The 26577-nt window shown below is 39.0% G+C and overlaps 1 protein-coding gene across 1 annotated transcript; it reads left to right on the forward strand.

The window, feature by feature from the left end:
- The first annotated feature begins 17031 nt into the window (after positions 1-17031).
- On the forward strand, positions 17032-26234 carry CLEC4D (C-type lectin domain family 4 member D). Its single transcript, XM_061417994.1, has 6 exons — positions 17032-17320; positions 18829-18921; positions 22520-22624; positions 23333-23484; positions 24510-24625; positions 25129-26234. Exons 1-6 carry the CDS (start codon positions 17293-17295, stop codon positions 25274-25276), a joined length of 642 nt encoding a protein of 213 aa, XP_061273978.1. The 5' UTR covers positions 17032-17292; the 3' UTR covers positions 25277-26234.
- The last annotated feature ends 343 nt before the right edge of the window (positions 26235-26577 follow it).

The raw sequence follows: 26577 nt of genomic DNA on the forward strand, positions 1-26577 counted from the left end.
TCATAACTTTTCTTCCAAAGAGCAAGCACCTTTTAATTTCATGACTGCAGTTACCATCTGAAGTGATTTTGGAACCCTCCAAAATTAAATCTGTCAATGTTTCCATTCTTTCCCCATCTATTTGCAATGAAGTGATGGGACTAGATGCCATGATCTTAGTTTTCTGAATGTTGAGCTTTAAGCCAACTTTTTCACTTTCCTCTTTCACTTTCATCAAGAGGCTCTTTAGTTATTCTTCACTTTCTGCCATAAGGGTGGTGTCATCTGCATATCTGAGGTTATTGATATTTCTTCTGGCAATCCTGATTCTAGCTTGTGCTTCCTCCAGCCCAGCGTTTCTCATGATATACTCTGCATATAAGTTAAATAAGCAGGGTGACAATATACAGCCTTGATGTACTCCTTTCTCTATTTGGAACCAGTCTGTTGTTCCATGTCCAGTTCTAACTGTATCCTGACCTGCATACAGATTTCTCAGTAGGCAGGCAGGTGGTCTGGTATTCCCATCTCTTGAAGAATTTTCCACAGTTTTTCACAGACTGTGATCCACACAGTCAAAGGCTATGGCATAGTCAATAAAGCAGTATTATATGTTTCTCTGGAACTCTTTTGCTTTTTTGATGATCCAACGGATGTTGGCGGTTTGATGCCTGTTTTTTCTGAATTTTCTAAATCTATTTTGAACATCTGGAAGTTCACGGTTCATGTACTGTTGAAGCCTGGCTTGGAGAATTTTGACCATTCCTTTGCTAGCGTGTGAGACGATTGTAATTGTGCACTAGTTTGAGCATTTTTATGGCAGAAGGCAAAGAAGAACTAAAGAGCCTCTTGATGAAAGTGGAAGAAGAGAGTGAAAAAGCTGGCGTAAAGCTCAACATTCAGAAAACTAAGATCATGGCATCTGGTCCCATCACCTCATGGCAAATAGATGGGGAAACAGTGGAAACTGTGGCAGACTTAACTTTTTTGGGCTCCAAAATCACTGCAGATGATGACTGCAGCCATGAAATTAAAAGACACTTGCTCCTTGGAAGGAAAGTTATGACAACCTAGACAGCATGTGAAAAAGCAGAGACATTGCTTTGCCAACAAAGGTCAATCTAGTCAAGGCTATAGTTTTTCCAGGAGTCATGTATGGATATGAGAGTTGGACTATAAAGAAAGCTGAGCACTGAAGATTTTGTGGTTTTGAACTGTGGTATTGGAGAAGACTCTTGAGAGTCCCTTGGACTACAAGGAGATCCAACCAGTCCATCCTGAAGGAAATCAGTCCTGGGTGTTCATTGGAAGGACTGATGTTGAAGCTGAAACTCCAGTACTTTGGCCACCTGATTCGAAGAACTGACTCATTTGAAAAGACCCTGATGCTGGGAAAGATTGAAGGTGGGAGGAGAAGGGAATGACAGAGGATGAGATGGTTGGATGGCATCACTGACTCAATGGACATGACTTTGAGTAGACTCTGTGAGTTGGTGATGAACAGGGAGGCCTGGTGTGCTGCAGTCCATGGGGTCACAAAGAGTTGGACACAACTGAGCGATTGAACTGAACTTGAGCATCCTTTGGCATTGCCTTTCTTTGAGATTGGAATGAAAACTGACCTTTTCCAACCCTGTGGCCACTGCTGAGTTTTCCAAATTTGCTAGCACATTGAGTGCACCAGTATGTACAAAACACCATGTACAAAAAATAAACTCAAAATGTGGACCAAAGGCTTAAATGTAAGACCCGATACCATAAAAACTCCTCGAGGAAAACATAGGCAATATGCTCTTTGATATTGGTTGACACTATATTTTTGATATGTCTTTTTAAGCAAGGGAAACGAAAATAGACAATGAGAATATATGAAACAAAAAAGCTTTTGTAGGGTGAAGGAAACTATCAACAAGACAAAAAGGTGGAAATTTGGAAAATTTTTATCTGATAAAGGATTAATATGCAAAATATGCGCATAACTCATGAAACTCAACATTGAAGAAACCAACTCAAAAAAATAAGCAGAAGACCTAATTGGATATTTTAAAAAGAAGATATACAGATGGCTAATAGACACATGATCAATCAACATCACTAATCATCATGGAGATGTAAACAACCTGGAGGGGTGGGATGGGGAGGGGGGTGGGATGGGGAGGGAGGTGGGAGGGAAGTTCAAGTGGGAGGGGACATAGGTAAACCTATGGCTGATTCATGTTGATGTTTGGTAGAAACCAACACAATACTGTAAAGCAATTATCCGTTAATCAGAAAGATACAATTCAAAAAAAAAAAAACAACAACACAAGATATCACCTCTAGTTTACTCTGGACCCTTTGACTCTGAGAAACCTATTGCCATATATCAGTGTGTTCTTTACTTGCTCCCTCAAAAGAGGAAGCTGTCGGTCCCCACCGAATCACTGGATTGCGGCTGTGGTTTTCATTCCGTTTGTCCATTCTGGTTTCATCACCTCTGTAGTGGGTATGCATTGTTTCTTTTCCTTCCTCTTGCCAACTCTTTTTTGAGTGTGGTCCAGTCATGATTTCCATACTAGATACAGTCTTACTCCCTGTTAGGCTATTTTTTAAAATTTTCTGTCAGTTGCTATTAATCAGTGGCTTTTTACATGATGAAATGTCCTTCTTTTCTCAGAGGGCTATAATTTGGTAGGTGACAGTATGGGCTACGTGCTGTATCACCTAGGTCTGAATGCTAGCATACTCTCTGTGGGAGCTCTGGCAAGTTTTTAACTTTTCAAAGGCGTGGGTATGTTATTTGTAATGGTGGGAAGATAATAGTACATACTTTGTTTTGTGAAAATCATGGAAGTTAATTTCTGTTCAGTACTTAGGATAATCCCTGGTCTAATCAATTAATGTGAACTATCACCACTTTAGAGGCATTTTGAAATAATGTTTCAAGATAATTACAGCTGGCATGAACTGGTTCATATTCTCCCAGGTGCATTGCTTAGGTTACTTATATTAACTTTTTTTTTTTTTTTTGACCAAAGGACTTTTAAAAAATCTTTCTCCACAAACTCTCTGTAGCAGTCTAAATCTTTGTGTGTGTGTTTTTAAATAAAGCATTTTGTTATTTGATGAATCCCTGAAGTATTTTCAACTTTAGAAACTGTTGATATAGTCTAGTTTCTTCATTAATGTGGAGGGCACATTTTTTAAATTTATTTTTTTAATTGAAGGATAATTGCTTTACAGAATTTTGTTGTTTTCTGTCAAACCTCAGCATGAATCAGCCATAGGTATACATATATCCCCTCCCTTTTAAACCTCCCTCCCATCTTCCTCCCCATCCCATCCCTCTAGGTTGATATGGAGCCCCTGTTTTATTTCTGAGCCATACAGCAAATTCCCATTGGCTATCTACTTCACATATGGTAATGTAAGTTTCCATGTTACTCTCTCCATACATCTCCCCCTCTCCTCCCTTCTCCCCATGTCCATAAGTCTGTTCTCTATGTCTGTTTCTCCAGTGCTGCCCTGCAGATAAATTCTTCAGAAACATTTTTCTAGATTCTGTATATATGTGTTAGTATACAATATTTATCTTTCTCTTTCTGACTTATTTCACTCTGTATATTAGGCTCTAGGTTCATCCACCTCATTAGCACTGACTCAAATGCATTCCCTTTTATGGCTGAGTAATATTCCATTGTGTATATGTACCTCTACTTTTTTATCCATTCATCTGTTGATGGACATCTAGGTACTTCCATGTTCTAGCTATTGTAAATAGTGCTTCAGTGAACAATGGGATACATGTGTCTTTTTCAATTTTGGTTTCTTCAGGGTATATGCCTAGGATTGGGATTGCTGGGTCATATGCTGGTTTTATTCCTAGTTTTTTAAGGAATCTCCATACTGTCTTCCATAGTGGCTGTACCAATTCACATTCCCACCAACAGGGACACATGGTTTTGAGCTGCTATAACTAGTCTGTAAGACAAGCCAAATTTGCTTCATTCTCTTGTTTATAATGGCTATCTTCTTCAAAACAGAGTCTTGAGTAAGATGCCTTTGTTTAAAATTTCCAAACCAATATGAATCCTTCTTGGAAGCTAATTTTAAAATACCTTATACTTGCTTTGCTTAATTGACCATCATTGAAATGGAGTTTGTTAGTCTGTTATGAATACTTGTTGTCCTCCTTTAAATGATATGCATTTATACCTCTTTTTCAATCTTTGAGAAGTCTAATTCTTGTTTCCTGAAGATGTGCAGAGCTGTCCAGTGACTTGAGCATGCCATCAACCTGCTAATTTGAAATTTTCTAGCATTGATTCAATTCATGAATTTTAAACATTAGTCTTGGTTGGCTTTTTACTTCCAAATTGCTTGAGTGATCCTGCATTTTGGTCTCATTTGCATGATTTCAGTTTAGGAACATTTGTGCAATATTTAACTTATATGCAGAGTACATCATGAGAAACGCTGGGCTGGAAGAAGCACAAGCTGGAATCAAGATTTCTGGGAGAAATATCAATAACCTCAGATATGCAGATGACATCACCCTTATGGCAGAAAGTGAAGAGGAACTAAAAAGCCTCTTGATGAAAGTGAAAGAAGAGAGTGAAAAAGTTGGCTTAAAGCTCAACATTCAGAAAACGAAGATCATGGCATCTGGTCCCATCACTTCATGGGAAATAGATGGGGAAACAGTGGAAACAGTGTCAGACTTTATTTTTGGGGGCTCCAAAATCACTGCAGATGGTGACTGCAGCCATGAAATTAAAAGACACTTACTCCTTGGAAGAAAAGTTATGACCAACCTAGATAGCATATTCAAAAGCAGAGACATTACTTTGCCAACAAAGGTCCGTCTAATCAAGGCTATGGTTTTTCCAGTGGTCATGTATGGATGTAAGAGATGGACTGTGAAGAAAGCTGAATGCCAAAGAATTGATGCTTTTGAACTGTGGTGTTGGAGAAGACTCCTGAGAGTCCCTTGGACTGCAAGGAGATCCAACAAGTCCATTCTGAAGGAGATCAGCCCTGGGTGTTCTTTGAAGGGAATGATGCTAAAGCTGAAGCTCCAGTACTTTGGCCACCTCATGTGAAGACTTGACTCATTGGAAAAGACTCTGATGCTGGGAGGGATTGGGGGCAGGAGGAAAAGGGGATGACAGAGGATGAGATGGCTGGATGGCATCACCAACTCGATGGACATGAGTTTGAGTGAACTCCGGGAGTTGGTGACGGACTGGGAGGCCTGGCGTGCTGCAATTCATGGGGTCACAAAGAGTTGGACACGACTGAGCGACTGAAATGAACTGAACTCAACTCAACTGTGCAAAAGAAACTGTTTTCCTGCACAGTAATAACAACAAAGATGGTGACCACTCATACAACACAACTTACACTGGCATGGCCCATGATAGTTTTCAAAGTTCCTTGAAATAACTTGGTTAATTTTATTTTCATGGTCCCTCATTGAGGAAGGGGAAAAGAAAGACAAGAATTGTCCTTAGGGATAAAGTCCAAGTTTTGACATACACTGTCAGGACTGTCGGTGTGTCAGACACACTAAACAAAAGATTTGGATAATGAATCAGAGAAAACCTTTAAAACCGTCTTAGGAATTAGTCTACGGGGCACCCATACTTGTCAGCCACTCCTCTCTTCAGCCTTTTCCAGTTTTTATTTGCCAACGTAAACGTCCTACAGACTCAGTATTTCTCAGCTTCTGAGATGACTTGAGAAATCATAAAGGACACCAGCTTCTCTGATTTGTAGGGTTGAAATCAATTTTGCTGAAAAAAAGCCTGATATCTACAGTATAAGTTAACTTGCAATGTCTATGACTTTTTAAAATCTTTATCTTATGATCATAAGACCCTTTCCAATACACTCATTTTTCATCCATTTAATATGATTAGGTTTCTGACTCAGGCTTTGTGCCCATGAGTCTGGCTCTGGTTTCTTGCTGAATTTTGGACCCTGTGCTGAAAACTATTCAGTTGACCCACAATCCTATCCTTTCTAGGGCTTCCCAGGTAGTACTAATGGTAAAGAACCCATCTGCCAGTGGAGGAGATGCAGGAGACATGGGTTTGATCATGCATGGGTCAGGAAGATCCCTTGGAGGAACACATGGCAACCCACTCCAGTATTCATGCCTGGAGAATCTCATGAACAGAGGAGTGGCAGGCTACGGTCCATAGGGTTGCAGAGTTAGACACAACTGAAGTGATCTTTACTTGTACCTATCCTTTTTTCAAGCCATTACTTTGGCAGTTCTCTGTACCTACACACAAGCGTTATCAAGGCTCTCAGTGCTATTACTTGTCTGATTTCAAGTCTGACCAAGGTGTGAACATTCTCCTGCTGAATCATGACTCCAGATTTTGTTTTCCTTAGAGATTGACAATATGTCAACCATGGTCCTACCCATTTTGATGTTTTTTTTTTTTTTAATGTTTGCTTGATATGCAGGAGTCACTCAGCTTGTTTCTAGATTTCTTTCAGAGGGAGTTATTGCATGTGTAGCTGTAGATTTGGTGTGTCCATGGAAGGAAGTGTGTTAAGGAACCTCTTATAACACTGTCTTGAACCAGAATCTGATAGCTGTTTTATTCTTAAATTTCACTCGTGACATCAGTCTATTTTGATCTTGTACTTTTCACATTTTTTCTTTTTGTTTTTTTTTTGCAACCAGACATTTCTTCCAGAAATATCATACATATACTACGATCTTACTGGCTAAATGCTACATAACTCATTGACTTCATCTGTCAGCATTATTCCAAAGCCATGTATTTCTTATATTTTCAAAGTCTGTCATTTGATGTTAGGGTATTATTTTCTAGAGTATAAGGGAGTCTTTCTTGTTAGCTCTTTTTCTTAGCATGTTTGACTAATTTGTAACTTTGTAGCACATTACGAGTTATCTTTCTATTTTTTATTTTTGGACCTACCCCACGGGTATGTGGGATCTTAGTTCTCATACCAAGGGTTGAACTTGTGCCCCCTGCAATGGAAGCCTGGAGTCCTAACCAGGCTTGCTTGCTGCTGCTGCTGTTGCTAAGTTGCTTCAGTCGTGTCCGACTCTGTGCGACCCCATAGACGGCAGCCCACCAGGCTCCACCGGCCCTGGAATTCTCCAGGCAAGAACACTGGAGTGGGTTGCCATTTCTTTTTCCAATGCATGAAAGTGAAAAGTGAAAGTGAAGTCGCTCAGTCATGTCCGACTCCTAGTGACCCCATGGACTGCAGCCCACCAGGCCTCTCCGTCCATGGGATTTTCCAGGCAAGAGTACTGGAGTGGGTTGTCATTGCCTTCTCCGAACCAGGCTTACTTACTGCCATGGAAATCCCCTATTCAGTTACTTTGTATGAACTCCTGGCTTCTCTTTCTGCTTGGTTTTTCAGATGTAGCAACTATTGCACATTAGTCATTCCTGTTTTTGCTCCAGAAATTTTCCTCCAGAATTACTTGTCTTACCATTTCTGTATCAATTATTTAGTTCTACAAAACAGAACAAGGAACTACCTATGCTTGGAAATGCATATACTCTTACTGAAAGAAGAAAAGACAAATATTAATGTACATATCATAATAATACATTTGTTTTCCAAAGTCAGTTAAAAATAAACAAGGCTTGAGGGGAAGGAATAGTTAGGGAGTTTGGGATGGACATGTATACACTGCTATATTTAAAGTGCACAACCACCAAGTATCTACTCTACAGTACAGGAAACTCTGCTCAATGTTATATGGCAGCCTGGTTGGGAGGGGAGAGTTCGGGGGAGAGTGGATACGTGTATATATGTGGCTGAGTTCCTTTGGTGTTCACTTGAAACTATTACAACATGTTTGTTAACTGGCTATAACCCAGTACAAAATAAAAAGTTTTTAAAAAAATAAGCAAGTCTTATATATTCACATTTTATATTGGAAATATAAATTGCTTCCTTTTGTATCATTATAAATTAATAAATTTTTATACATTCAAATATTTCTAATTTATCATCATAATATAAGTACATTATGTATATATATAACTATTTTAATATCTATTTATCTATCCTTGTTATTAATTAACTTAAGGATAATAAATCCTTATTACCAAATTCAGACTTAAATGAAGAAAGTAGGGAAAACCACTAGGCCAGTCAGGTATGACCTAAATCAAATCCCTTATGATTATACAGTGAAAGTGAGAAATAGATTCAAAGGGTTAGATATGATAGAGTGCCTGAAGAACTGTGGATGGAGGTTCGTAACATTGTACAGGAGGCAGTGATCAAGACCATCCCCAAGAAAAAAAAATGCAAAAAGGCAAATGGTTGTTTGAGGACACCTTACAAGTAGCTGAGAAAAGAAGAGAAGCGAAAGGCAAAGGAGAAAAGGAAAGATATAAGCATCTGAATGCAGAGTTCCAAAGAATAGCAAGGAGAGATAAGAAAGCCTTCCTCAGTGAACAATACAAAGAAACAGGAAAACAATAGAAGGGGAAAGCCTAGAGATCTCTTCAAGAAAATTAGAGACACCAAGGGACAATTCATGCAAAGATGGGCACAATAAAGGACAGAAATGGTAGGGACCTAACAGAAGCAGAAGATATCAAGAAGAGGTGGCAAGAATACACAGAAGAACTGCACAAAAAAGATCTTCATGACCCAGATAACCACGATGGTGTGGCCACTCACCTATAATCAGACATCTTGGAGTGCGAAGTCAAGTGGGCTTTAGTAAGCATCACTACGAAAAAGCTAGTGGAGGTGATGGAATTCCAGCTGAGCTATTTCAAATCCTAAAAGATGATGCTGTTAAAGTGTTAGGCTCTTGGATCACAGCCATTCTGACTGGCGTGAAATGGTACCTCATAGTGGTTTTGATTTGCATTTCTCTGATAATGAGTGATGTTGAGCATCTTTTCATCCAAAAGTCTACAAGCAATAAATGCTGGAGAGGGTGTGGAGAAAAGGGAACCCTCTTACACTGTTGGTGGGAATGAAAACTAGTACAGCCACTATGGAGAACAGTGTGGAGATTCCTTAAAAAACTGGAAATGGAACTGCCATATGACCCAGCAATCCCACTGCTGGGCATACACACTGAGGAAACCAGAAGGGAAAGAGACACGTGTACCCCAATGTTCATAGCAGCACTGTTTATAATAGCCAGGACATGGAAGCAACCTAGATGTCTATCAGCAGATGAATGGATAAGAAAGCTGTGGTACATATACACAATGGAGTATTACTCAGCCATTAAAAAGAATACATTTGAATCAGTTCTAATGAGGTGGATGAAACTGGAGCCTATTATACAGAGTGAAGTAAGCCAGAAAGAAAAACACCAATACAGTATACTAACGCATATATATGGAATTTAGAAAGATGGTAACAATAACCCTGTATACGAGACAGCAAAAGAGACACTGATGTATAGAACAGTCTTTTGGACTCTGTGGGAGAGGGAGAGGTGGGATGATTTGGGAGAATGGCATTGAAATATGTATAATATCATATATGAAACGAGTTTCCAGTCCAGGTTTGATGCACGATACTGGATGCTTGGGCTGGTGCACTGGGACGAGGGATGGTATGGGGAGGGAGGAGGGAGGAGGGTTCAGGATGGGGAACACATGTATACCTGTGGCAGATTCATTTTGATATATGGCAAAACCAATACAATATTGTAAAGTTAAATAAAATTAAAAAAAAAAGTGTTAGGCTCAATATGCCAACGAATTTGGAAAACTCAGCGGTGGCCAGAAGACTGGAAAAGGTCAATTTTCTTTCCAATACCAAAGAATGTTCAAACTACTGTGCAATTGCACTCATCTCACACGCTAGCAAAATAATGCTCAAAATTCTCTAAGCGAGGCTTCAACAGCATGTGAACCAAGAGCTTCCAAATGTTCAAGTTGGATTTAGAAAAGGCAGAGGAATCAGAGATCAAATTGCCAACCTTCAATGGATCATAGAAAAAGCAAGAGAATTCCAGAAAAACATTTGCTTCTGCTTCTTGACTATGCTAAAGCTTTTGATTGTGTGTATCACAACAAACTGGAAAATTCTTCAAGAGATGGGAATATCAGACCACCTTGCCTGCCTCCTGAGAAACCTGTATGCAGATCAAGAAGCAATAGTCAGAACTGGACATGAAACAACAGACTGGTTCCAAATAGGGAAAGGAGTATGTCAAGGTGTATATTGTTACCCTGCTTATTTAACTTATATGCAGAGGACATCATGTAAAATGCCAGGCTGGATGAAGCACAAGCTGGAATCAAGATTGCCAGGAGAAATATCAGTAACCTCAGGTATGCAGGTGACACCACCCTTATGGCAAAAAGTGAAGAAAAACTAACAAAAAAAAAAAAAAGAAAGAAAGACTAAAGAGCCCCTTGATGAAATTGAAAGAGGAGAGTGAAAAAGTTGACTTAAAGCTCAACATTCAGAAAACTAAGATCATGGCATCTGGTCCCATCACTTCATGGGAAATAGGGAAACAATGGAAACAGTGAGAGACTTTATTTTGGGGGACTCCAAAATCACTGCAGATGGTGACTGCAGCCATGAAATTAAGATGCTTGCTCCTTGGAAGAAAAGCTGTGACCGACCTATTTCAGTTCAGTTGCTCAGTCATGTTTGACTCTTTGCAACCCCATGAACCACAGCACACCAGGCCTCCCTGTCCATCACCAACTCCTGGAGTTTACCCAAACTCATGTCCACTGAGTCGGTGATGCCATCTAACCATCTCATCCTCTGTCGTCCCCTTCTCCTCCTGCCTTCAATCTTTCCCAACATCAGGGTCTTTTCAAATGAGTCAGCTCTTCGCATCATGTGGCCAAAATACTGGAGTTTCAACTTCAACACCAGTCCCTCCAATGAACACCTGGGACTGATCTTGTGTAACATGAACTGGCTGGATCTCCTTGCAGTCCAAGGGACTCTTAGGAGTCTTCTCCCACACCACAGTTCAAAGCATCAGTTCTTCTGCACTCAGGTTTCTTTATGGTCCAACTCTCACATCTATACATGACTACTGGAAAAACCATAGCCTTGACTAGACAGATGTTTGTTGACAAAGTAATGTCTCTGCTTTTTAATATGCTGTCTAGGTTGGTCATAACTTTCCTTCTAAGGAGTAAGCGTCTTTTAATTTCATGTCTGCAATCACCATCTGCAGTGATTTTGGAGCCCCCCAAATAAAGTCAGCCACTGGTTATACTGTTTCCCCATCTATTTGCCAGGAAGTGATTTCCTTGAACTGCAAGGAGATCCAATGAGTACATCCTAAGGGAAATTGGTCCTGGGTGTTCATTGGAAGGACTGATGTTAAAGCTGAAACTCCAGTATTTTGGCCACGTGATGCAAAGAGCTGACTCATTGGAAAAGACTCTGATGTTGGGAAAGATTGAAGGCAGGAGGAGAAGGAGACAACAGAGGATGAGATGATTAGATGGCATCACCAACTCCAATGACATGAGTTTGGGTAAACTCTGGGAGTTGGTGATGGACAGGGAGGCCTGGCATGCTGTGGTTCATAGGGTTGCAAAGAGTCGGACATGACTGAGCAACTGAACTGAACTGAACTGATGAGACCAGATACCATGACCTTAGTTTTCTGAATGTTGAGCTTTAAGCCAACTTGTTCACTTTCATCAAGAGGCTTTTTAGTTCCTCTTCACTTTCTGCCATAAGGGTGGTGTCACCTGCATATCTGAGGTTATTTATATTTCTCCTGGCAATCTTGACTCCAGCTTGCGCTTCACCTGGCCCAGTGTTTCTCATGATATACTCTGCATATAAGTTAAATAAGCAGGCTGACAATATACAGCCTTGACGTACTCCTTTCCCTATTTGGAACCAGTCTGTTGTTCCAGGTCCAGTTCTAACTGTTGTCCTGACCTGCACACAGGTTTCTCAAGAGGCAAGTCAGGTGGTCTGGTATTCCCATCACTTTCAGAATTTTCCAGAGTTTATTGTGATCCACACAGTCAAAGGCTTTGGCATAGTCAATAAAGCAGAAATAGATGTTTTTCTGGAACTCTCTTGCTTTTTCCATGATCCAGCGGATGTTGGCAATTTGATCTCTGGTTCCTCTGCCTTTTCTAAAACCAGCTTGAACATCTGGAATTTCACAGTTCACGTATTGCTGAAGCCTGCCATGGAGAATTTTGAGCATTACTTTACTAGAGTGTGAGATGAGTGCAATTGTGCCGTAGTTTGAGCATTCTTTGGCATTGCCTTTCTTTGGGATTGGAATGAAAACTGACCTTTTCCAGTCCTGTGGCCACTGCTGAGTTTTCCAAATTTGCTGGCATATTGAGTGGAGCACTTTCACAGCGTCATCTTTCAGGATTTGAAATAGCTCAACTGGAATTCCATCACCTCCACTATCTGTGTTCATAGTGATGCTTCCTAAGGCCCACTTGACTTCACATTCCAGGATGTCTGGCTCTAGGTGAGTGATCACACCATCGTGATTATCTGGGTCGTGAAGATCTTTTTTGTATAGTTCTTCTGTGTATTCTTGCCACCTCTTCTTAATATCTTCTGCTTCTGTTAGGTCCATACTGTTTCTGTCCTTTATCGAGCTCATCTTTGCATCAAATGTTCCCTTGGTAGCTCTAATTTTCTTGAAGAAATCTCTAGTTTTTCCCCTTCTATTGTTTTCCTCTATTTCTTTGCATTGATCGCTGAGGAAGTCTTCTTGCTATTCTTTGGAACTGTGCATTCAAATGGGTATATCTTTCCTTTTCTCCTTTCCTTTTTGATTCTCTTCTTTTCACAGCTATTTGTAAGGTCTCCTCAGACAGCCATTTTGCTTTTTTGCATTTCTTTTTCTTGGGCATGGTCTCGACCCCTGTCTCCTGTACAGTGTCACGAACCTCCATCCATAGTTCATCAGGCACTCTATCAGATCTAGTCCTTTAAATCTATTTCTCACTTCCACTGTATAATCATAAGGAATTTGATTTAGGTCATACCTGAATGGTGTAGTGGTTTTCCCCACTTTTTTCAGTTTAAGTCTGAATTTGGCAATGAGGAGTTCATGATCTGAGCCACAGTCAGCTCCTGGTCTTGTTTTTGCTGACTGTATAGAGCTTCTCCATCTTTGGTTGCAAAGAATATAATCAATCTAATTTCAGTGTTGACCACCTGGTGATGTCTATGTGTAGAGTCTTCTCTTGTGTTGTTGGAAGAGGGTGTTGCTATGACCAGTGTGTTCTCTTGGCAAAACTCTGTTAGCCTTTGCCCTGCTTCATTCTGTACTCCAAGGCCAAATTTGCCTGTTACTCCAGTTATTTCTTGACTTCTGACTTTTGCATTCCAGTACCCTATAATGAAAAGGACATGTTTTTGGGGTGTTAGTTCTCAAAGGTCTTGTAGGTCTTCATAGACCTGTTCAACTTCAGCTTCTTCAGCATTACTGGTAGGGGCATAGACTTGGATCACCGTGATATTGAATGGTTTGCCTTAGAAACGAAAGGAGATCATTCTGTCGTTTTGAGATTGCATCCAAGTACTGCATTTCAGACTCTTTTGTTGACCATGATGGCTACTCCATTTCTTCTAAGGGATTCTTGCCTACAGTAGTAGATATAATGGTCATCTGAGTTAAATTCACCCATTCCAGTCCATCTTAGTTTGCCGATTCTTAGAATGTCGATGTTCACTCTTACCATCTGTTTTGACCACTTCCAATTTATCTTGATTCATGAACCTAACATTCCAGGTTCCTATGAAATATTGCTCTTTACAGTATTGGACCTTTCTTCTATCACCAGTCACATTCACAACTTAGTGTTGTTTTGCTTTGGTTCCGTCCCTTTATTCTTTCTGCAGTTATTTCTCCACTGATCTCCAGTAGCATATTGAGCAACTACCGACCGATGGAGTTCATCTTTCAGTGTCCTATCTTTTTGCCTTTTTATACTGTTCATGGGGTTCTCAGGGTAAGAATACTGAATGGTTTGCCATTCCCTTCCCCCTTGGACCACGTTCTGTCAGAACTCTCCACCATGACCCAGCCGTCTTGGGTGGCCCCACATGGCATGGCTTAGTTTCGTTGAATTAGACAAACTGTGGTCCATGTGATCAGATTGGCCAGTTGTCTGTGATTGTGGTTTAAGTCTTTCTTTCCTCTGATGCCCTCTCTCAGCGCCTATCGTCTTACTTGGGTTTCTCTTACCTTGGAGGTGGGATATCTCTTCATGGCTGTTCCAGCAAACCGCAGCCACTGCTCCTTACCTTGAATGTGGGGTAGCTCCTCTCAGCTGCTCCTGCACTGTGCAGTTGCCAAAGCAGAGACATGACTTTGCCAACAAATGTCCATATAGTCAAAGCTATCGTTTTTCCAGTAGTCATGTATGGATGTGAGAGTTGGACCATAAAGAAGGCTGAGTGCTGAAGAATTGATGCTTTTGAACCGGGATGTTGGAGAAGATTTTAAAAAATTAGTTAATTTATTTTAATGGGGGACTAATTACTTTACAATATTGTAGTGGGTTTTGCCATACATCGACATGAATCAGCCATGGGCGTACATATGTTCCCCATCCTGAGCCCCCCTCCCACCTCCCTCCCCATCCCATCCCTCAGGGTCATCACTGTGCAATGGACCTGAGCACCCTGTCTCATGCACTGAACCTGGGTTGGCGATCTGTTTCACATATGATAATATCGTTTCAAAGCTATTCTCTCAAATCATCTCACCCTCGCCTTCTCCAACAGAGTCCAAAAGACTATTCTTTACATCTGTGTCTCTTTTGCTGTCTCGCATATAGGATCATTGTTACCATCTTCCTAAATTCCATATATATGCGTATTCTGTATTGGTGGAGAAGGAAATGGCAACCCACTCCAGTACTCTTGCCTGGAAAATCCCATGGATGGAGGAACCTGGTAGGCTACAGTCCATGGGGTCGCACAGAGTCAGACACGACTGAAGTGACTTAATGTGGATGCATGCATTGGAGAAGGAAATGGCAACCCACTCCAATATTCTTGCCTGGAGAATCCCAGGGACAGAGGAGCTTGGTGGGCTGCTGTCTATGGGGTCCGCACAGAGTCAGACATGACTGAAGTGACTTAGCAGCAGCATACTGTATTGGTGTTTTTCTTTCTGACTTACTTCACTCTGTATAATAGGCTCCAGTTTCATCCACCTTATTAGAACTGATTGAAATTCATTCTTTTTAATGGCTGAGTAATACTTCATTGTGTGTATGTACCACAGCTTTCTTATCCATTCGTCTGCTGAAGAACATCTAGGTTGCTTCCATGTCCTGGCTATTATAAACAGTCCTGCGATGAACATTGGGGTACATGTGTCTCTTTCAATTCTGGTTTCCTCAGTGTGTATGCCCAGCAGTGGGATTGCTGGGTCATATGGCAGTTCTATTTCCAGTTTTTTAAGGAATCTCCGCACTGTTCTCCACAGTGGCTGTACTAGTTTTCATTCCCACCAACAGGGTAAGAGGGTTCCTTTTTCTCCACACCCTCTCCAGAATTTATTGTGTAGACTTTGGGATAGCAGCCATTCTGACTGGTGTGAGATGGTACCTCACTGTGGTTTTGATTTGCATTTCTTTGGTAATGAGTAATGTTGAGCATCTTTTCATGTGTTTGTTAGCCATCTGTATGTCTTCTTTGGAGAAATGTCTGTCTAGTTCTTTGGCCCATTTTTTTATTGGGTCATTTATTTTTCTTGAATTGAGCTGCAGAAGCTGCTGGTATATTTTAGAGATTAATTCTTTGTCAGTTGCTTCATTTGCTATTATTTTCTCCCATTCTTTTTTTTTCCCTCCCATTCTGAAGGCTGTCTTTTCAACTTGCTTATAGTTTCCTTCGTTGTGCAAAAGGTTTTAAGTTTAATTAGGTCCCATTTGTTTATTTTTGCTTTTATTTCCATTACTCTGGGAGGTGGATCATAGAGGATCCTGCTGTGATTTATGTCAGAGGGTGTTCTGCCTATGTTTTCCTCTAGGAGTTTTATAGTTTCTGATCTTATGTTTAGATCTTTAATCCATTTTGAGTTCCTTTTTGTGTATGGCGTTAGAAAGTCTTCTAGTTTCATTCTTTTACTAGTGGTTGACCAGCTTTCCCAGCACCACTTGTTAAAGAGATTGTCTTTTTGGAGAAGACTCTTGAGAGTCCCTTGGACTGCAAGGAGATAAAACAATCAATCCTAAAGGAAATCAATCCTGAATATTCATTGGAAAGACTGATGCTGAAGCTGAAGCTCCAGTACTTTGACCACTTGATGCAAAGAGCTGACTCCTTAGAAAAGACCCTGATGCTGGGAAAGATTAAAGGCAGGAGGATAGAGGATGAGATATTTGGATGGCATCACCGACTCACTGGACGTGAGTTTTAGCAAACTCCAGAAGATGGTGAAGGACAGGGAAGCCTAGCGTGCTGCAGTCCATGGGGTCGCTAAGAGTTGGACATGACTGAGCAACTGAACAATGTATGGCAAAACCAATACAATATTGTAAGTAATTAGTTTCCAAAAAAAAAAAAATCAATTAATACATAAAAAAAAAGTTATTTAGGCTTGGTTTTGGAGTCTTTGCAAGTTAACAAAGTTTAGTACATTTCACCTGTGCTGAAGATTGTGTTCTTTACCACAGAATTTCTCATTTCCTCTTCTTTGCCCTATTAGGGCAAAGAAGCTTAATTTCCCTTGTTGGCATACTTGGGAATTTAATCAACAGCTCCACCACCTTTTTCTCAACTCTACAACAAAAGTATTTTGTCTTTACATACATACGCTGTGCAGATGAAAAACTTTTGCTCATTGTTCACATTACCTTTTACCATCTTGCATGCAACTTAGTTCAGACAAATATCCAAGGCAGAGTTTAGCTCATGCACACAACTACCTTTGAAAATATATATAGGAAAAGAAACCTGAGGAAAGGTTTATTCTTTTGATTAGGTGAAGTTGTGATTCTTTTAGGGCATGGCTACATTTTTTGCTTGAACAAGTAAAAATAAATTAAGAAATTCTACATGACACACTGGCGTAGTGACCTTATGAAAATTTCTACTGTTTTTGAGTGTGGCTTTCTCAATTTCCTTTTTCTTTGCTCCCTCCTAGAGTGAATCAAAGGACACTCCCGTGTTTGGAAAGACTTCTTCTTTTGAGCTGTCTTTAATATCGAGAGCTTTCTAATCTTAGCAGAATAGGCAAGATTAATGTTCAATCTCAAGAATTTCTGAATATATTTCTTTATCCACAGAATAAACTGGGGAAAAAATTTATAGAGGTTGCTGAGGCTGCTGGTTCTCTCCATCGCTGAACCACAAGAGATTTAACACACAATGGGGCAAGAAGAACCACTAAATAAATGTGAGTATTTGTTTCCTTTCAGTTTTAAAGAAGCATATTTAATTATGACTAAGATTTTAAAATATGAATTGATGATAGTTGTAGTTATTAAGATTGAAGATGGTGATGGGGAGGAAGTTGAAGAAAGTGAAAATGATTTTGGTGAAGAGGGGGGACATAGATTCAAACATTTGGGGTATTAGAAACTTCTTTATAAAATGCATACAGGGACAAGAGAGAACACCAAATATATAAAAAAATAAGATGAAAGAGAGTAATTTGGGAAAATTGTTTAAAGGAGAAAAAGAGACGAGAGAGACAGAAAACACACTGACTGGGACAGCAGTGAACCTGAGGTTCTGACTTTATTTCTTTTTATACTCAAGTTCTACTCAAGTGACACATAAATGGGTTTGTACTGTAAGAACATTAAAAAACACTTTTGAGAAATATATTTAGAATGAATGCAGAAATATATAATTTTGAAATTAATGTTTCATTTCATCTCATCACTCCACCCAAATTTTAATGGGGTCATGATGTACAATGGTACTGACAATCACATTTTTATGTAGCAATATGTTTTGGAGACTTCTTTATGTTAATACATACATGTATACATGATTATTTTAATTGCTTTATAGAATTTCATCATATGAATTCACCATAATTTATTGTGTCTGCTTTTGATGATAAGCATACAGGTATTAGGTTTCAAGGTTTTTTTTTTTTCTATTTCCAAAATTACTGCAGTGAATATCATTTTATAGAAATAAGTTTAACTGCTTCTATAGGTTTGAGTGCTAGAATTTAAATTGTGGCAAATGTAATGCATTTAAAATTTGATAAGTGTTCCTAACTTTATCTGTCTAAAAGGCTTTCCAGCTTATAGTTCAGTAGTGACATTTATTTCCTCACTGAGTGTTTATTTCCTGTAGGCCTTGCCACACTACATATTTTCAATTTACTTTTAAAAATTTGATATATGACAAAACCATGCCATAATATTTTGGTTTACATGTCTCTGATTGAGCATGCTGTTTGTTAATTTGTTTAATGGATTTTTAAAATACTTTAAGCAAATTTTCTGCTCAAATTTTTGCTCAGTTTTCAAATTGGTTTTAGAAATTCTTTATACAGCCTGGATATTAGCATTGTGACAAGATTTTTCTTCCATGTGTTCCTTGTATTTTAACATTATTTGTTTATAAAGGAGCCCTGGTTTTTATGTACTACAATTATCAATTTTTAAAGATTTGGGGGTTTTGAGTCTGGTTAATAAAAAGCATGTTCCTAATCCCCCCCAAAAAACCCAAAGAAATACATTTTATTTTCAAATATATTTAATTTATTTATTTGTTTATCAGTGAACTCTAAAGTTGATTTATTCAGGGGAAATCTTTGAGCTCTCTTCCACATCTAAAATATTTTGGAGGATCTCATTCTAAGTTTTCTCATTGGTGGCATTAGCTCCCTTAGTTCTTGTGGCTGAGAAGAAGATAACCTACTCATCTTTCTTTTTGTTTTAGTAGAAAGAGGCCAGCATTCCCAGCTGATCCCTTGGACCATTGCTATTTTTTTCATGTCACTTCTAAGTGCCTGTTTTATTGCGAATTGTGTAGGTAAGTTATTAGCAAAGTGGAATGCTCTTTGAATTATTCACTTGAAAAACTTTCAGAAAGTTGCCCTAAACCTTTTGTTATCACGACCTTCTCCAACATACCAATCCAGAAAGGCCTCAGGGCTTGGATTTAATATTCAGAGCTACATACTTGACCTTCTGTTTTTTGATGGTGCAGCCTTGAGCCAGGAAATGAACGATGAAACTTAGACCCATTCCTATACACGGGAAGGTTGGAGACTGTGTAAATCATTCTTCACTTTGGATCAGGATAACAAGGACTGCATCTTTCTAGAAAAGAATAACCCGGAAAAAACCCTCAAATTTCAGATGGACTGTAGTCTGGCTTTGAAAAGAACAGCTGGAAGACTTCTTTCTGATATCAAGATATTGTATGAAGTTATTATAAACAAAGTAATATAGTATAGGTGCAAGGATAAACAAATAGAGAAAGAATGTTGAGAGCTTTGTTACAGATCTGTATTTATGAACTCTATATAAAACAGGCTACCCACTCCAGTATTCTTGCCTGGAGAATCCCATGGACAGAGCAGCCTGGCTGGCTACATACAGTCTATGGGATCATAAAGAATTGGACAGGACTGAGTGACTAAATAACAACAAACAAAATAAAACTGAAGGGAATTAAAAAAAAAAACTGAAGGGAATAAATCAACTATCCTCCAATGAAAATTAATTAAAAAGTGAACAGAAGGGGATATTGCAGAGTTATATGGATAGGACAGTTTTGTTCAATTACTATTCAATTAGTAGAGAGGATTGATTATCTATATTCAAAAATGAAATTGTTCTCCTGCCTCATATCATGTTAAAAAACCAACCTAAGGTGGAGAATTGATTAAAATATGAAATCAAATTAATATTTTAGAAAAAAATATGGAGAATATATTCTTGATCTTGAGACAGAGAATGATTTCTTAAATATGACAAAATGTGCTAGCCATTAAAGAGATTATCACCAAAGTATACTATGTTAAAGTAAGAATTACTGTCCAATAAAAATAACACTGAGTGACAACAGAAAACATAGGAAAAAAGGTTTTAATGCATATAATTAATAAAGGATTATAGAATATTTAAACCATTGTTCCAAATCAATAGGAAAAATACTGACAGCAGAAAAATGGGCTAAGTCCTGAACAGGCAGAATAGAAAAGAAAAAAAAATGAAATGTCTGATAAACATATAAAATATTTCTAACTTCATTAGTTTTCAGAGAAATGCAAATTCAACTCACAATGAGACACCACTAAAAACCTTGGGGATGGTAATAATTAAAGTCTGGCAGTAGCAAGTATTGATGATACTGCAGAGCAACTAGATCTTCAATGAATTTCTGCTGGTGAGAGTGTACAGTAGTACTCAGTTCGGTGGTTCAGTTGTGTCCAGCTTTTTGTGACCCCATGGATTGCAGCACACCAGGCTTCCTTGTCCATCACGAACTCCTAGAGCTTGTTCAAACTCATGTCCATCGAGTTGGTAATGCCATCCAACCATCTCATCCTCTGTCATCCCCTGCTCCTCCTGACTTCAATCTTTGCCAGCATCAGGGTCTTTTCCAAGGAGTCAGTTCTTCCCATCAGGTAGCCAAAGTATTGGGGCTTCAGTTTCAGCATCAGTCCTTCCAATGAATATTCAGGACTGATTCCCTTTAAGATTGACTGTTTGATCTCCTTGCAGTCCAGGGGACTCTCAAGAGTTTTCTCCAACACCCCAGTTCAAAGGCATCAATTCTTCAGTGCTCAGCTTTCTTTATAGTTCAACTCTCACATTCATGCATGAGAACTGGGAAAACCATAGCTTTGATTAGACAAACCTTTGCTGGCAAAGTAATGTCTCTGCTTTTTAATATGCTGTCTGGGTTGGTCATAGCTTTTCTTCCAAGGAGCAAGTGTCTTTTAATTTCAGGGCTGCAGTCACCATCTGTAGTGATTTGGGATCCTCCAAAAATAAAGTCTCTCATTGTTTCCATTGTTTCCCTATCTATTTGCCATGAAGTGATGGGACCAGATGCCATGATCTTTGTTTTTTTGAATGTTAAGTTTTAAGCCAGCTTTTTCATGCTCCTCTTTCAATTTCATCATGAGATTCTTTAGTTCCTCTTCACTTTCTGCCATAAGGGTCATGTCATCTACATATCTGAGGTTATTGATATTTCTCCTGGCCATCTTGATTCCAGCTTGTGATTCATCCAGCCTGGCATTTCTCATGATGTACTCTGCATATAAGTTAAATAAGCAGGGTGACAGTATACAGCCTTGATGTACTCCTTTCGCTATTTGAACCAGTCTGTTGTTCCATGTCTGATTCTAACTGTTGCTTATTTACCTGCATACAGATTATACTTCATATAGCAGTATAATTGCTTTGAAAAAGGTTGCCCCAACCATAGTTGGCAATAGGTATAACCTATTACCAGCAGTTGCATATGTGTGCATGGACCTTACAGAAATGCATGCTTGTGATCTCTAAGGATACATGGTCAAAAATGCTCAGAGGTGCAGAGCCCATACTAGCCAAACACTGGAAACAAGGCAATTATCTACCAGAAGAAGAAAACATAAATACATTTTAGTTCATTAAGATAATGGATCACTTTTCAGCAATGAGAACTGATGAGTTATGGTTGCATGAAACAACATAGATAAATTTCAGAGACAACCCTGAGCAGAATACAGAACCCAAAGTATGATTTCACTTGTATAAAGTTCAGAAGCAGGCAAATCTGATCTATATGGTTTTGTGATAGATTATGAAGTGGTAGAATCATGAAGCAAAGCACAAACTGATTGCTTTAAAAGCCATGGCATGATTACCTTTAAGAGAAAGTGAGGGATTCATGTTTGGGCTGTGAAGGTCACCTGGGGCTTTGGTAATGTTGCATTTTTTGAGCTGGGTTGTTGGAATGTTCACTTTATATTAATTTGATAAACTGTACACTTATATTTTTCACTTCATTAGACTTGGTTATATTTCAAAGTGAAAATACTGAAAAGATAAGTGTGTAAGACTCGTAGGACTTTGCAGAAGAATACCAGTGGTCACCAAAATCTCAACTCTAAGCACGAATATTGATAGAAAAACATGTTTAAAAACACATGGACATTAAAGTTTGCAAAACTACCCCCATAAAGCATAAAATGGACACTAAGGGCTTCCCAGGTGACCCTAGTGGTGAAGAACGCACCTGCCAGTGCAGGAGACATAAGAAATGCGGGTTCAGGAAGATCCTGGGTCAGGAAGATCCCCTGGAGGAGGGCATGGCAATCCACTCCAGTATTCTTGCCTGGAGAATCCCATAGACAGAGGAGCCTGGTGGGCTTCGGTCCATAGGGTCCCAAAGAGTCAGACACAACTGAAATGTCTTAACAAACATCCATAATAATGAAAATATTAATTTTCAACAATTCTTTTCAACCAATTCACCTGGAGCTGAAACAAAGGAACTGTGTAGGAAGAACAGAGAAGGTGGGGACCTTAACTATTACGGTAAAAGAAAATTTACTTAGTGCAGTACGCCCCCAAAATAAGTGGTTATATAGGAAAAGGAAATTAAGATTTTTTTCCCTTCTTCACAGTGACTCACCACAACTTTCTATCCTGTAAGAAAGGAACGGGGTTCTTCAGGCTCCCAAAGCAGCACCCAAAGGTGATATGTGTCAGAGAGAAACCAGAACTGAAAGGTACAGAGAGTCGAAGAAATTTCTTCCTTATTTCCATTAAAATTCATAGCCTGATTTAAAGCATATCATTTCTACATTATTATATAAAGAGAGAGATGAAAAGAGCACAAGATGAGAATCTGGCACAAGAGCGGACATCAGTAAATTGAGGTAGAATTATTTTCATGATGGTGAGCAGTTGAATAACTAATCAGAGAATACGAACAAAACATTTATGAGCTGTTTTTGGCAGCCAAAGCATAACATTTTCTTTTGATTCAGATATATAAGGACTGCTCCCTCCTAGAATATGTAAACTTTGCCAAAGTGTCTTTATCTTTTTTATTCTGTAAAGGCTCATTACATGAGCATTTTAGCAGGTTCTTTGCCTCCTTCAGATAAAATGTCCTGCCAAAAGTTTTGTTATAGGAACTCTTTCAATATGGTTGTAAATAACTGTAGGGATATTGAAAAATGATCACATCTTCTAAGAGAAAACCTTGTAATTTTCTCATGGTCATTATGTGATTCAGATACTTTTGTTTAGGAGCTATTTAGAAATGTAATTTTCAGGATCTTTTTTTTTTATAGCGGGGACAGAATGATTGTGGTAATCCTGGTATTATTCTCTTAAATGTTAATTGGATATTACGTAGTAAAATAACTATATGATTCGTTATATATGGTATGCTCCCTTGGACCTAATTTTCCTTTTGATTTTCACATGAGGGGGCACCTGGAATTGCTGTCCTGTGGGCTGGAGAGCCTTCCAGTCCAACTGCTATTTTCCTTTTAATGACAACAAGACTTGGGCTCAGAGTGAAAGCCACTGCTCTGGGATGGGAGGTCACCTGGCCACCATCAGCACAGGGGCTGAGCAGGTATGCTGAGAGGCTTATGTCAGTTTCTCTGCTGGTTTGAATCTCTTCGCAGAGAGAGGAATTTCTCAGCTCTGCTCCACCTCTGTGCCTTTGCTTCCTCTCCCCCATCTGCCTGGAAAGACTTTCTTCCTCTTGCATTTTTCTTCACATGGCCAACATCTTCTGGTCTTCCCAGATCTGACTCATGTTATATTTTCTCAAGAAAACTACCCTGACCACCTTCCCAACTCCATCCTTTTTGTTCTAATCTGGAGATACTTTCACAGAATTTTGTGCATTTTATGACCAGGGCACTTGGTTCACTGTTCACTACCCCAGCTCTTCCATTTGCAGAGGGCTACAGCCATGCTTTATCCATGTTTGTATCTCCAATGGTCTGTGCAGTGCTAAGTGTTTGATGATTAAGTAAATAAATGAATGGTTAATTAGGACTGAAATATCTTCTCAGGATAAAGAATAGGACAGATAATTCAGATGTATGTTTGTTATTCTAAAAAAAGAAATCTCAAGGTAAAGTCATTTCTGAGCTGAAATTTATTTCCTCATGCAGTATATTTCCATATATTATATACTCAGACTCAGATTCTACTCCATTCTTGGTTAACATGGTTTCCTGGAGGACTTTGTTTCCATGGCTTTGCAGCTATAGGTTCAGCAACTCTTTGAAGTAAGTGTAATTTAATGAAATATGCAATCAATTAATGAAGGTAATTTAAAAAATAAAATTTCCTAAAAATCCAATCCCAGTAAGAACTATGCTAAGTAATTTGCAAGCTGATCTCATTTAATCTTCACAGTGACCCTCTGAAGTAGTGGAGTTGTCCCTTTTGGAGTTGAGAAAACTGAGGTTTGGTGACATTAAACCACTTATTAACATCACATCATAAATGTCAGAGGCAGGATCTGAAAACATATAACCAATGCTTTTGTGTTTAACTAGTAGTTTATTTGACCTCTTTTCCTAAAATAATGGTTATCAACTGATAAATGCAAATATACTCATAAAAATTCACATTTTTACACAGAACTTTATCACTCAATTTTTGGATAGACGATTTTCATATTTCCTGGGACTTAGGAGTGAGAACCTTGACGGCCAGTGGCATTGGGTGGACAAGAAACCATTTAACCCACAGATAGTGTGAGTATACCAAGTAGGGTAAAATAGCTTTATAGGCAAAGGTAGGAAGAAGACAGCAAGCCACATTCATTTCGGGATGGGTTATATCAGTGTAGGGCTTCCCTGGTGACCCATTGGTAAAGAATCCACCTATCAATTCAGGAGATGGCAGGTTCAGTCCCTAGGTTGGGAAGATCCCCTGGAAAAGGAAATGGCAACCCACTCCAGTATTCTTGCCTGGGAAGTCCCATGGACAGAGAAGACTTGCGGGCTACAGTCCGTTGGGTAGCAAAAGAGTCAGACATGACTTAGCAACTAAACAACAACAATACCAGTATAAGAATGCCTACTCAGAACAGAGCACTGTCTTTTCAGGAACCTCTATGCTAGTCTATTGCTCTGATTCTGTTGGACAGTGCAACTGTAAATGTTTCACTAGGGGCATTTTTTCTGCCTTGTCCTCTGACCTCTACTATACACACACAACATGTACACACACGTGTATATATATTTTTTCATTTCAGATTCTGGCACAAGCGTGAACCCAACAATGATCAGAAAGAAAAATGTGTTGTTCTTGTTAACGACAAAGACAAATGGGCCTGGAGTGATTTTCCTTGTGACTCTAAGACAAGTTGGATTTGCAAGATAACTGGAACTGCATTCAACTAAAAACCTACGAAGGAGGCATTGTGATGAGGACACAAAATAAGAAACAATGCGACTAAAGCAGAACATACATGTATTGTGGGAACAGAGAAAACATTTTCCATCATAGAACATTTTCAGTCATGATGGCCTTATTTATTTATTTTTTTTGTTTCATTCATTCAATATAATGTATTTTTTTGTGTAGTGTTTTGGTGGAAAGAATCATATTTTTCTGTGAGAATCAATTTTCATTAACTTTGCTTTCTTGATAGTATTTCAGGCAGGGTATTTACTTTTCAACTGGTGTGTATTGATTACATATTTAATAGCTTGAGTGGTGAAATCTCTTTAGTCACCATTTCCTCTGCTCTGATGATTCTTAGCACTAAAATGTCAAAGGTGGGATATTTCAATTGGTAGTGGTGTATCATTTTTTTAACCCAAATATCACAAACTCTAAAGTTTTTAAGCAGAATTTTTATTGTCTGATGCTTTGTTTTCAGGTTTTTTAATAGTATCAGTCATTAGACTGAAATTCCATGAGCAAAATATTTTCTGAAGAACAGTATAGAATAGTTATAATTATGGTATTGCCCAGGAAAAAAGGGCTTCCCTGGTAGCTCAGTTGGTAAAGAATCTGCTTGCAGTGCAGGAGATCCTGGTTGGATTGCTGGGTTGGGAAGATCCACTGGAGAAGGGATAGGGTACCCACTCCTGTATTCTTGGGCTTCCCTGGTGGCTCAGATGGTAAAGAATCCGCCAGCAATGCTGTAGACCTGGGTTCTATCCCTGGGTTGGGAAGATCTCTTGGAGAAGGGAACGGCTAACCACTCTTGCCTGGATTCTTGCCTGGAGAATCCTAAGGACAGAGGAGCCTGGGGTTATAAAGAGTCACACGTGACTGAGTGAATTTCATTTTCCAGTAAGAAAAAAATACCCATTTACCTTTTAAAAATTTTACTCCACTTTAAAAATCTTACCACAGTGAGGAGTCTCAAGCTGACAGTTTCTTTTTGAGTGGAAAAGTCCCTTGCAGGCCATCTTAAGCACACTCCTTTAATTCTATAGCTAAGGAAACAAAAGTTTTGGGAAGCCAAAGAGCTCACCTTCACAGGGTTAGTTTATGACACAAACAAGACTGTGGCCCAGAACTAGCTTTCATAGTAGGTGGAATGTATTCCCTTTGGTATTACGGAAAAGTTACTGGTGGTGCTGTGGCCTCTTGGCTAACAGATAGATAATAGTTCTTAATTATTCATGTAACACTGTATTATTGTTTCTGTATTTTTAATTAGAATCAGAAGAAAATAATATTTTCAATC

The sequence above is a fragment of the Bos javanicus genome, chromosome 5 (assembly GCF_032452875.1).
Source record: "Bos javanicus breed banteng chromosome 5, ARS-OSU_banteng_1.0, whole genome shotgun sequence".
In the NCBI taxonomy this organism is placed as follows: Eukaryota; Metazoa; Chordata; class Mammalia; order Artiodactyla; family Bovidae; genus Bos; species Bos javanicus.